Source organism: Stigmatopora nigra, chromosome 11 (genome assembly GCF_051989575.1).
Source record: "Stigmatopora nigra isolate UIUO_SnigA chromosome 11, RoL_Snig_1.1, whole genome shotgun sequence".
Lineage (NCBI taxonomy): Eukaryota > Metazoa > Chordata > Actinopteri > Syngnathiformes > Syngnathidae > Stigmatopora > Stigmatopora nigra.
In genome coordinates this window covers 1,747,387-1,760,490 of record NC_135518.1, presented here as the reverse complement: position 1 = coordinate 1,760,490, position 13,104 = coordinate 1,747,387, and the positions used below count along the sequence as shown (strand labels likewise).

General features: G+C 39.5%; 1 protein-coding gene across 1 annotated transcript in view; it reads right to left on the bottom strand.

Annotated features, from left to right (window-relative positions):
* Window positions 1-200: 200 nt before the first annotated feature.
* Window positions 201-13,104, bottom strand: part of rif1 (replication timing regulatory factor 1) — a 92,511-nt gene continuing 79,607 nt past the window's right edge. Inside the window, 8 exon segments of the mRNA XM_077728646.1 lie at window positions 201-790; window positions 3,963-4,086; window positions 4,163-4,313; window positions 5,230-5,345; window positions 5,420-5,506; window positions 5,612-5,740; window positions 5,809-9,297; window positions 12,207-12,261. Of these exon segments, the coding sequence (XP_077584772.1) occupies window positions 516-790; window positions 3,963-4,086; window positions 4,163-4,313; window positions 5,230-5,345; window positions 5,420-5,506; window positions 5,612-5,740; window positions 5,809-9,297; window positions 12,207-12,261 (4,426 nt within the window). The 3' untranslated portion in view covers window positions 201-515.

The window sequence follows — 13,104 nt, the reverse complement described above, 5'->3', positions numbered from 1 at the left end:
AAGGTTAGAACGGATTTGTTGTGCTCCTAGCAAGTGAAAATTCTAGATCTCTTCCTCTATTCGTGGGCAAATTTGGGAATGTCTAATGGCGAACCTGACAGGTTACGTGCTGAACCAGCTCCCCCTCGACCCAACCTCGGATAAACGAAGATGAGATAAGATTAATTTAATGGAGCAAATCATGCTTTCCAAAAACAGTCAACAGTCATCCACCTTTTTTATTTGAAGTACTAATACAGTACAAATATAACCATGCACAGACTCGTTTACATACCACAAACAAAGTGTTTCAACATAATATACACATTTTAACCTATCTACAAACAGGCACATGAGGAATGAGGTGTTTGCATTCCTGTATTGTGTGTCCATCTGCATCAAAGTTGACATTTTCTTTGACTTGATATTTTTGGTAGTCCACAGTTAAAAAGTTGAGCACAAAATTGCTAAATAATTAAAAATTTGATCAAATTGTTTTTTTTTTTAAATCACAGGAAAGTTACGATTCTGTGCTTTCAAGGACACTTGTTGAAGGGTGCGAAGCGGTTCTGCATCTCAGTCATGACTCGACTCAATAAAAGCGTTACACGTTCGTGGATGTCAAAGAGTTGGTGAGGCGAGCAACTGCTCAGGAGCGGCGGCATCAAGGCATAATCCAGGGCATCCAGTTGGGTCAGGAGACTGTCAGAACCCTCCGCCGTATCCTCAAGTACTCCAGACATGCTCGAATCAGGTGTGGCTGACCCCTCTTCCTCAAGATGGGTAGGCGTAGGCTCAGTCATTTCACTAGCTGCAGATACGGTGTAACATAATAATTAGTAAACTATTGCCACTGCTCATCAAATTGTGAATGAATAAAGTATGACGTGACCTAATAAAAAAATGTATCACAATAACTACCATCTTCTTTATTTCAAATTTGAAAACTCAAACTAATGTGAATGAGTAAACATTATCCACTTAAGTAAATGATACCTTACTTTATGAAAAGTATTTGTTATTCTGTTGTGCAATAAAGATAAAACAAATTCCTACTTGCATTATGAAAAGCAAAGAATAAAACATGCAGAAATCTTGACAGGCGTCTATAATTTTATAATTTGAATTCAAATCAAAAGTTGCGATGCAATTATTTATTTCATAATAAATAATCAACTGAAGACATCACCATTGACAAGCAGACTATTTTCAGCCTCACAAAAAGAAAAAGTATTAAATTGACCCCAAATATGTCAATTTACAAAACTTAACCCAAGTTAACAAATTTTAGATGTTTGCAATGTTTTCTGAACATTTATTTACACAGAATAGACCTTGATCTCAAGTAAGAAAAATATGGTAGGCATGAGGACAGTGGGTTAAGGACAGTTTCAATAAGGCTGTTCTTTGTGCACAGGTATTTACAAAGTATCAAAAAAGAAGAAATAAAACCCTAGGAAGATTTGACTTGGATTTTTGAGTGGGTCGGCTTGGTGCTGTCCGGAATCTCATGAATTCGGATTTTGGACCAGTATTGTCCTTTAGCATTCATGCTCTGTGCTAAAAACATCTTTTCCTCACAATTGTCTTTTACTGAATGTTGGTGTAGAACACAGGCGGCCCGGGGCTAAATCTGGCCTGCCGCATCATTTTGCGCGACTCGAGAAAGTAAATCATGAGTGACAGCTTTTATGAGTAAATTTAAAATGAAGACAATTGATGTATAGGGAACATACCCTGTTGTTCCCCTTTTTAAATCAATAACTGCATTTTTTCAAATATTTTTTTTAATTATGTTTCTATTGTGTTTTTTATTAGTTTAAAAAGCTTTTTTTCCAATGAATGGAATATTTAGGGCGTTTGATCCAGTTTAATCAAGTTTCTTTTAAATATCTAAAATATTTCTCTTTCCCCTTTTATTTTTCACTGTAAATATTTTTTAAACACAATATTCACTGGTTACGACTGTAAGAACAAACGATGTGCGTACCAAAATATATTCTTCTAATGTGACAATGACTTCGGCAGTGACTTCAGCGATGGTAACAGTGCCAACAAATGAAGCGACTGCAGTATATTCTGACTTTAGTCACGACGTGACAGGTAATGAATGACTCAGACCATGTTTACATTGCCAATTTTGGTAAAACGAGGTTTTAAACTACAGAGAGAAATTGGTCGAAATGCAGAATATGAATGTTTTGCAAGTGGTGGGTTTCAGAGTAAGGGGCGGAGAGGAATTTATGAGGATAATACAACGATGAAATGTAATGTAACTTGGGTATTATCTTGATTGCAGCATGCAGATATGACTCCTATTTTGTTACAGTGTTATGAGAAGCCAGATCCAATTGATCAGTCATGCCAGAACATAACAATGACTGTACTGGACAACCAATTCCTGGGCGTACAGACAACAGTCTTAGCCGATAGTTACAGGATGTGCGGCGATGATAGATTGCGTAATGTTCTTACGCTGCGCTGGATTGGTCTGTGGGGCTTGTCAAGGATGAAAATGTCTGCTCAACTTTTCAACTGCTGAAGTTCTCAACACTACATTGTGGAATGAGCGCTAATTAATCAAGTATGCAAAGGGCTGTGCACTCCCTGAGTCAGCTTGACCTGTGAAGACAACATTCTAGAATGGTATTTTTCTGCCAAAACAATGACGGGTAGATCTTTCATGATAACGGGCTATAAAAGACGCGAGGTTGGCAAATAAAGATTTGGGTCTCGCCCTCTCTAACCAGAACCTACCTGAGCATGCAGTCTTTTAGAACCTCAGTAATTGGCACCACGGATAGGAACCGCAGGAAGAAGTGTTGAATGCTGGTTGCGCCGCAGGTACACCGTATTGCGGGTCAACAGCCGTCAAAGGTAATAGTTCTTACATTTGATTGGCCATATGGTGTGTAGGTGGTTGACATCAATAATGTTGTTCTCAATTTCCCAGGCAAAAAGGACCGGTGTTGAAAAAAGATAGGAGGCCCCACTCACACGGAGACACAGAAAAAAGTCTCAGTGGATTTTATATTTAAAGAAATGGCTCGAGTCTAGCTGGTAAACAGCTGATTGGAATCTCATTGGAAAAAAAGGAGATTTTTTTTCATCTTGACCGTGTCATGTCCTTGGGCAAAGGCATATTTGTACATGAAAAGAAAGTGGTTGTCATGTTCCTTGTATGCCAAAAAACACTCGCAAAAGCTCCTCCTGCTGCCCTTATGGCCCAACTGAAGATTCAGACGATGATACAATGAATCAGACGAAGATGACTATTATACAGTGCCGTGTGAAAGTATCTGCAACCATGTCATCCCTCAATTTGTAAATGGATTGTGAATGCCTGGGCTTGCAATAAAGATTGAGCTTTCGTGGCTTTTAACTCGGCATGTTGGACGGCAAACTTGCCCACTAGGTCGAAATCTTTGTCGGTTATAGAAGATGAGGATTTGATGTTTGAATGCTTGTTAATATTGGTACACACTACATCCAATCAATAAAGCCCAATCAAACTCACTCCTGCCCATGCATCCATTTTTACAACAAACACTAGCATGCATGCTAGCACTACCATAAATTGCGCCCATTGAGCCGGAGCGCTTTGCGTATGGGCAAAATACAGAAGTTGCACCCGCAACAGACAGCGCCCTTTAAGTCGATACACCCCGAAGGCGTAAAAATGTGGTCGTTTAAATACTTAAATTTATATTCCATATTGGCAGACAATTACACGAGCCTACAAAACTAAAACAAAAAACTAACTGAAATGTTGCAATCTCCTGCCGTTTTTAACTTGAATATTTAGATATCTCAGTTTAACACATTTAGAAAACATTAGTCATAAATATAATACTGGGATGGTGATTCAATTCATACCAATATAATCATATCAATGTAAAGCCATATTGCTAAGCCCTCAATCACCTTTTGAAGCAGTTAGTCTATTACACCCCTCTGACCCTTAAATGGATGCACAAACACACCTAATACATTGCCGGGCTTCTCGTTTTCACTCTGGTTTAGTGTTGCGCTCGTCTCATCCCCTTCATAAGTCATCATCTCCATCTCCACGAAACTCTTCAGCTCATCCACACCCCTGCATTTATGCTTGAAAAACATTAGTCATGCATTAACACAATTGCCTTCTGGCGGTTAAACATAAGGCAATAAAGGCACCACACACTTGTTGCTCATAGGTGTTCAGAGCTTTCTTTACGTTGGAGATCTTTGGTGAGTGAATGGGGAGAGTTTTGATTTCCTTAAGAGTTAGAGCACTGAGGTCGCCGACGGTATTGATGTTCCGTGCTCGTACAAGCTGTCCAAAACCACGGGGTCTAGGAGGAAGACAAATTCAAAAGCAGGCTACAATGGGAGAAAAAAGGTTTATTAAATGATTGATTTAGTAATTTTGCTAAGCCCCAGGTCGAATATGCAAGTACATCCTAAAAGAAGACCAATTAATGTTATTGCATTATATTCTCTATTGAATTGTCTATATTGTCATCACACATACAGTGGGGCAAATAAATATTTACTCAATCACCAATTGTGAAAGTTCTACTTGAAAAGATTATAGGCCTGTAATTGTCAACATGGGTAAACCTACACACACGCACACATACATATACACATATACATATATACATATATACATATACATATATACATATATATGTATACATATACATATATACATATATATGTATACATATACATATATACATATACATATATACATACACATATACATATATACATATGTACATATACATGTAATGACAATAAAGGCATTCAATTCAATTCAATTTTGTGAAGCATCATGTCATTACATTTTACCTACTCACCTGTACCTGATTGATTCACTGAATTTGTCTCTAGCTCCACTACACTCACCTCCAGACTCAGAACAGTTGGCTACATTTCCGGACTAATTCATTTTATTTTCAGGACTATATTGACCCCCAATCATGGCTTCAAAGAAGGTGAGTTGAAATAGTTAGGCCCCTGGTGCCGGAAAAAAGTTTTGTGCGTAACTGTCAAAAATGTCTTCAAAATTCCAAATTTTTTAGGCCTGGAACACTTTCTTTTTTCATTAATTGTAATGAGAAAAAATTTGATTTTGTTCAGCCTTCTGGATTGTGGTCGCGAACCAAGGTACTACTGTACGGAGAAAATCTAAAATTTAATTTAAAAAAAAGCAAGCACGCATGCTCACTTCTGTTGGGTTTCATCCCACTCATGTGTACTAACAAAATGCTAGATGATATTTGAGGCAGGATGTCTTCAACAGGTGCAGCAGATCTGACCAGGGTGGGGAAGATGCAGTCTTTGGAAACGGGGTGAGGCTCCTGACTCATCTCTGTCATCTTGAGAAAAGGTTTGAAAATGTTCAGGTGTGAAGATGACCAGATGACTTGTCAGTTGTAATTGATGCACATACCAAACACTTTTTGGAGCTCCTGAAATTTGTTCCGTGAAGATGTGTGGGACTCGTGGTCAGCGCACCCTTTGTTGGCGCCGTGACAAACTAGAAATTGGGTTGGCACAAAGTCATTGTACTAAATCGTATAAGGAAAAGGGAAAAAACGTTTAAGAGATTTAGCAAGTTGTAACCATTTGGAAACATGCATACTTTGGGCTTAGGCAGGTTGCTATTTTTGTCTCTTCGTGGGGAGCTTGTTCTGAGAGCAGGACTATGGCGATCAATGTCATCAGCCGTCTCCTGCTGTTGAATGGGATTCGCAAAAGACACACGCCTGGACTGCAAATAAAAGGAATCAGTTAGATTCAAAAGAAAAAAAGTACATTCCAATTGATAAATACACCAACCTTGACAAGAGCTAAGGGCGTCTCCTCGTCCAGCGGTCTCTTCTGGGCTTTTTTGAGGATGCTGGTTGAAGGAGAGGTAGAAGGCGACCAGGTCACTTTTGTCCTGTTACTATATGGGCTATGGACTGCATCTGACAGCAACTCAGGCTCCATGTCATTCATTTTTGCCGGAAAATCATGGGTACTTTTTGTTTTTTCAGCATCACAAATATTGCTTTGAGATGCCTCAGCGTTGTTGCTCATGTTTAAAACCCGAGTTCTCTCTTCATAGTGGCATTGCCTAAATAATATGTTGTCATCTTTAAGACTTTCATGTAGAGGCATTAGCTCCTCTAATATCTGGTGAGATGGCTCCTGAATATGGACGATTGAATGTTCAGGGGCTTTTGAAACCTCTGCTTCTAAACTTGAACACTGTTCTTTTTGTGTGAGAGTAGAACTCCAAAATTCCAATGGGACAATGGTTTCATCTCCGTTGACAATAGTACACTCCTTTTTACAAATAACTACTACAGGTGTGGGCTCCTGTGGGTAAGACTCTGTGACCGACAGTTTTTTATTTTCCTCCTCCGGGGGAATTAGTGTGTTGACAGCAAAGGCCTCAGAAGGCAAGTCTTTTTTTATCACACTAGTTAAGCCATTTTTTGAATCCATCATTTTAGATGAGTCCAAGTCACTGGTGCCAGTCTCTTGTGAATAATAAGCATTTGCTTTGGTTTGAGAGATTTGTTGCCTGCCGTGTTTCTTGCTAAGTGAGGAACTGAGGGATATCTGTGTTCTTGCAATTTCAGGTCTAGGTGATTTTTGAAAATCCTCCAGTTCTTCAGAAATAGGGAGATCTATACGTCTTTCTTCAGTGATTACCGATATCTCTGGTCGTTCAGAGACTGTAAAGTCTTGGATTTCTGTAGGAGACATTTGTACATTAACAGATTCCATCATTTCTGTATTTTCGGAATTGTTCTTTGCAGCAATACTATCTATGCTGACCAACTTGTCAGTGAAATGACTCAGTGATATCTCTAGAGCTTTAAATGTTTTTGTAGGCAGGGAGAATTCTTCAGTAGCTTCTTTGACCCCCGTTTCTGATGATTCAGTCTGGGCTGTCAACGATTTGGAAGTGTTTTGTTTGGATTTCCTGCCTTGAGAAGACTCTGTGGATCTTATAACATCCACAGATTGTGATCTTTCTGGAGTAGATGTACAACTATACTTTGATTTATATTCGTTTACCTTGCTACTTTTTCGACCTCTATCATCGGTTATACTATTTTCCGGAGAATGAGACCTACTCTGCTTTCTGATCAATGCTTTAGATTCACTCTTATCCTTTGTGGCCTCTGTAAATGCCTTATTTTGTTTGCCTCGTTCCAAATATGGTCTATCAATGGATGCCGATGACACCTTTTGTGCCTTGTGACCATGTTCAGCTTCAGGCTCATCTTTGGCCACTGCAACCTTATCACTAATAATGCAGTTTGGCATGCTAATTCCTTCTTTGATCAGGTCATTACTTACAGGGGTGATGATCTGTGAGGCGTTTTCCTGGTCTAGAAGTCCAATTTCTTCGGTTTTAGGAGAGCTGGGTGCCATTCTAGAACTTGACTTGTTTTGATTATTTTTCATTTGTTCAACTAACTTATGCGAGGCAGTTTGGTTCGATTCCCGAAGTTCAGACAAATCATGAGAATTAATTACGTCCGTAACCTCACTCAAATTTGAATGTCTATCATGTTTCAAGTGTGAATGGCTTTCATTTTTAGAACTGGTGTCTGACTGGGAGTTTGTTTGCCTGGACATCAATTCCAGCTCAAACACCTCCTTAGATTCTGATAAGGATTTGAACATTTTTCTACTGCTTCTTTGTTTCCGACGTTCAGTTTTATACAGAGTGTCTGGAGTCAAGAGAATTTGTCCAGATATTTTTCCACATATTGTTACTGGATTCAAAAGATCCCCCTCTTGTGGTTCTAGTAAGGATTCGGAAGACAGGTCATCTTGTCTTGTTGACTTCCGGTCAGCCTGAGTTTCTGTTGGGTTTAACTTTTTCTCAAGGTTCATGCCATGGTGGTCTTTGGAGACCATTAAGGATTGAGAAAATTGCTCATGGTTTTCTCGTGACTGACTTTCAGAGTCCGCCTCCGTGTTTTGTCGATTAATTTCAGTTTGATTGGACATTGTCTCAGACATCGACTCAGGTCTCTTAAGATCCCCATCATTGGGGTCCTCTAAGTGATTGAAACCCTGGCTGCAATTTTTCTGTAAATTGCCTTTGTAATCGGCTTGAGTGTCTTGACACATGACCACCTGAAACGACTTTTTAGATATGAATGGAGACTTTTTGGGAGGTTGACCTGGTTTTCTCCATGACTGTCTGTCTAAATCAGATTGTGTGACTGATTGCAGTCGTTGTGACTGCCTTTCAGAATTGGACTGCCTGTCTATTTGACTGAGCATTTTCTTAGGATTCGTATGATCATCCGTCTCCGACAAGGTTTTACGAAGTTGCCCACGCTTCGTCTTCGACTGGCCTTCAGATTCAGACCTGTCCGTTTGACTTGACTCATGGCATGATGTGCTTCTCTTGTTTTCATGTTTAACAGTGAACACCCTTGAACTTTTGTAAAGCTTTACCTTTTTATTTGATTGAGCATTGGGATTAGTTTGACTTGAATGACTGCTGCCACGGTATGACCGAAGCCGTATTCTACACATGTCTTCTTCACTAGCTACCTTGCTTCTTGTATTTGGTCTGGTCAATGTTGCACTTGAACCAACTGGAATTTGCACTGGTAGTAGTCTGGGCTTTTTGCTCTGTTTCTGCTTAGCTGGATAATCTCCTTCTAGATCTGAGCTTCTCACATCCTCTGATGCGGAAGTTGTTGCGGTATTCTCCATGACTACATTTTCTTTTTGAGTGTCTGAGATGGGATCTTCTGTTTCATTCCCTGTGAGCCTATCAGTCAGCTTCACGGGTTGAACGTTCCTCTCACAATCATTTTTGGGCCTTCGAGGTGACTCTTGAAGGTCACCTAATGGACACTTTGATAGTGCCTGGGAGGAGAGTTGAACGTTTTGATTGGTATGTTTTTGAAAAGCCTCTTGGGTGGGGGGAGTTGAGTCTTGCCTACCAGAGGTCTTAACAACAGGACTTGTGAACACAATACTAGGGCTCACAAGTTTTGTCTCAGTGTATTTCTCCAATGTGATGAAAGATTGACGGCGGCTGACACCACCCGATTTCTGAGGTGTTCCAGATATTAAATCTGATGAGCTTGACATTTTGGGACTGTTTTCATTTTGAATATCCATATCCTCTTCCCAGCCCTTGCTTTTGCCATCTTCAACCATAGATAGATCAGTTGACTCTAGTAATATGTCACGCTCCTCCTTTCGTGATTTGTTTTCCAAGTCTCTCGGGCTGGGAAAGTCTCGAGTCTTTTGTTTGTCAATGTCAATCACCTCATTTGACACAGTATCTTGAGAATTCTGGAAACAAATAAGCCGCAGACAACATGACATTGTTTTAAAGTTCTTTAAAGGCAATTCAGTAATAAGCAAATAACAATTACCTTATTTACTTGCATATAAGCCGCCTGCGCGTATAAGCTGAACCCTGAAAGCTGCCTTGAAAATTTTCAATTTTACATTTTGTCGCGTATAAGCCCGATTCCCAATTTTCACCTCCATATTCATGGTTTAATACTGAGTAAAAAATGTTTTACTTTGAAGGGAAAATCTTGAAAAAAATCACAAGTGGTATTACTGAGATATTGTATGAATCAAAAGCACATTACAGTCGTACCTCGTGATACAACCGCTCATCATACAATATACTTGTCCCACGACGGAAATTTCGATCAAATAATTTGCTCGGGATACGATCAAAATTTCGTAATGCGACCAAGCCAAGTAGCCATGGCACTGTCATTTTTGCATCTCTTTTGTGTATAAAATATATCTACGGCCACTGGGCAGACTTTGCATTTGCCCAGCCGCCCGCTTTTTCCCCCTTGTTGGTCTACATTTACATATCATATAAACAATATTACTATGGATTGGCAGTTTTGCAAAGAAAAGGCGACCGTTGACAATGGACATGAAACGCGAAATAATTGAAAAATATGAGAGGGGTATGTGTTACTGAGTTCGCTAGGCAATACGAGAAGAATATGTCAACCATATCCACCATCCTTAAGCAGAAGGACGCAATTAAGGAGAAGAGGCCTTCCAAAGGACTAAGTATAATTTTCCACCGACACAGTGACAGTCATGACGAGACAGTTAGCCTGACCGAGTCTACTACAGTGGGCCCTCGCTACTTTGCGGTTCCACCACCGTGGATTCAGAGCTTCGCGTTTTTTTTTCAGTAAAAAAAAAAATAGAGATATTAAATTAAAATTATGAATTATATCATTTTACAAGATGTGGAAACAAAATATTCAATTAGAATTAGTAATTGCATCATTTTACAAAATTTTGAAACCCAAAGAATGCACGTATGCGCAAAGCATCACGGGCATAAACGCAAGCTGATTGGCCAGCTGAATACTTACTGAATACTCGACTCCCCATTCACTACAGAAGCCCAAGCTTCTCCCGATGCCCATTTTCAGTCCACGCTTATCTCGTGCCATACAGTACGCTTCTCGCCAAGCTAAGCGTAAAAGTTTTGTGAAGCCCTTCGTGATGCCATCCAAACGCTCTATATCCCTTGGTGCATCTAGTGAACTGAAGAAAAGGCGCAATATGTTAACAATTACTGAAAAAGTGAGTTTATTGGACAGGTTGAGAGCAGGAAATAGCTACGTGAGCGTAGCCCGACAATCTGGCCTTAATGAATCCACGGTGCGGTACATAAAGAAGGAAGAGGAGAACATCCGCAAAACTGCTGCAATATCTTTCACGAAAGATGCCAAAAGGGTTGTGAACACCCAGAATAAGGCCATAGTGCGAATGGGAAATGCACTGCTTATTTGGATCCGTGATTCTAGGGCGAAGAAAATTAGCCTGGATGGAAACAATCCGAAGTAAGGCTAAATCTTTGTTTGATGCTATGTTGCCTGAGGGTGATGACGACGACGACAACTTTCAAGATGAGGAAGAAGACAACGGCGACGACGGTGATCCTCTGCCCGGTACCTCAAGCCAGACTAACCCACGACCACGTACAACTTTCGCTGCCAGTAAGGGCTGGCTTGAGAGGTTTAAGCGGCGAGTCGGACTTAAGAGTCTGTCGTTGTATGGAGAGGCAGCCTCTGCAGACAAAGCAGCAGCGAGTCATTATGTTGAGGATGTGTTTCCGGAAATGATAGAAGAAAATGGCTATGTCCGGAGCAAGTCTTCAGTATGGATGAAACAGGACTCTTCTGGAAGAGGATGCCGTCCCGAACATTTCTTTTCAAGGACGAACTTCAGAAGACAGCTTTCAAAGCCCACAAGGATCGAGCGACTCTGCTCTTGTGTGGCAATGCTGCAAGATACATGCTGAAGCCCGGCCTGATCTACAGGTCACTGAATCCGCGAGCATTGAAGAACAAGAACAAAACTTTATTATTTTAATAGTTGTCACTTTCAAACAAGATATTCAAAGGAAAAAAAATCAATATTATAGAGTTAGCTTAGCGTTGCGATGTTCTTTGATAGCTGGTACACCTCATCTACACAGATACTCTAGAGAGTGAGACGGAGGCACACAGCTTCTTTTATGTCAAATCCAATTAATTGACAAAGTAGATCATTCTTCTTTGACAACACATTACGGTCAACTTTGATGAACACTGAATCAAACTCCGCTGGAAACGTTTGCGGTGCTCTCTACTAAAGACCACAACTATAGGACCCCAAGCTGTCCGCCTAGGTGCCTGAACGAAAAGTATATAACCTGCCTTTTAATGAAAACAAAAGAAAACAGGAAATTTAAAACAATCAAATTATGAATTTGTTTTATATAAAAATCAAGGCTACTCGTGTTTGACCATTCACAGCACGATTAACTAGGTTTAGACGGCAGCATGTAAGGTATGTAAGAGGGCTGGCCGGAACCTAGGTTAGAGGGCGAGCAGAATTAGTTATTTTTTCACGTTTTATGCAAGATACAAATGTTTTTTTCCTTGAATTTCATTCTTAGCCGTTTAGTGTTTTATATGTTTATCTTTTCTCTGTTTAAATAAATGACCGTTTGGGCATTCGCTTGTGACATGATGTCACGGCACACGCATCGGCACCATTTTGTCGTGACAATATCGTGTCACGGCGCCGTCAATTAGCAGTTTTTTGAATGACGTGTTTTAATGTGCATATTAGCCATACCCTTGATTCGGTCATCATTTGTACGACAAAAGCGGCCTTTATGTGAGTTGACATGGTAAGTTTAAAAAAAGTGATTATTTCTTTACCTCTGTTGGAGCAGCTGTAGGATTTTTGTCCGCTTCTCCGGGTGGTAGTTTGAGCCTATAGATTTTTTTTTCATTAAATTGTTTTTGACAAAAGTCATACCACTAGTTATGACATTAATTGGTTCCGGAACATTTTTTGTAACTTAAAAATTAAGTAGAGCAGTACACTTCATGTGTAAATTCTCTAATTTGTTCTATGTTCTTCATACACTACCAACTAAACCCATCAAAATTGATTGTGTGAGAAACACAAAAATGAGTAAATAAAAAATGATTTATTAATGTCTTAAAATGAATAAAAAGCATGCAAAATCTGTGTTGACACGCAGGGAAACAAGGGGAAACTAACATTAGGCAACAGAGGTAGAGAGCACACGAACACATTCTAATAAACATTAAATTAAGAACTCAAAACAACATTACATTGAACTTATAATTGTTTTCAAAAGCATTTTATGATTCTTTGGCATCTAATTTTTCACCTATTTTATTTATTGCCATTACTTCTTACCTTTTTGGATTTGAGTTACTATAAAATGCACAGCTTTATGACGCGGACGGGTCAAAGGAGAATGCGCGTGCACATATGCCCTGTCTACCTCGGCTAAATGCTCTCACTATTTATTATTGTAATTCCCTTATTAGGCGATAAAAAAACAAATGCAACGTGGCACATATTCTCACACTGACACAGTTGGGACACACGTAAAAATCTAAAATGTACTACAAAATGGACGGCCTTCTGACAACATCGGGTCATAGCAAATGTGCGTGTGCATATGCTCCAACACGGATAGATTTTGAATGCTTTTTATTCATTTTAAGACAATAAATAAATTTGTTATAATTTTCTCTCATTTTTGTGTTTCAAACATCTTTCAAACAAAATTGGGACACT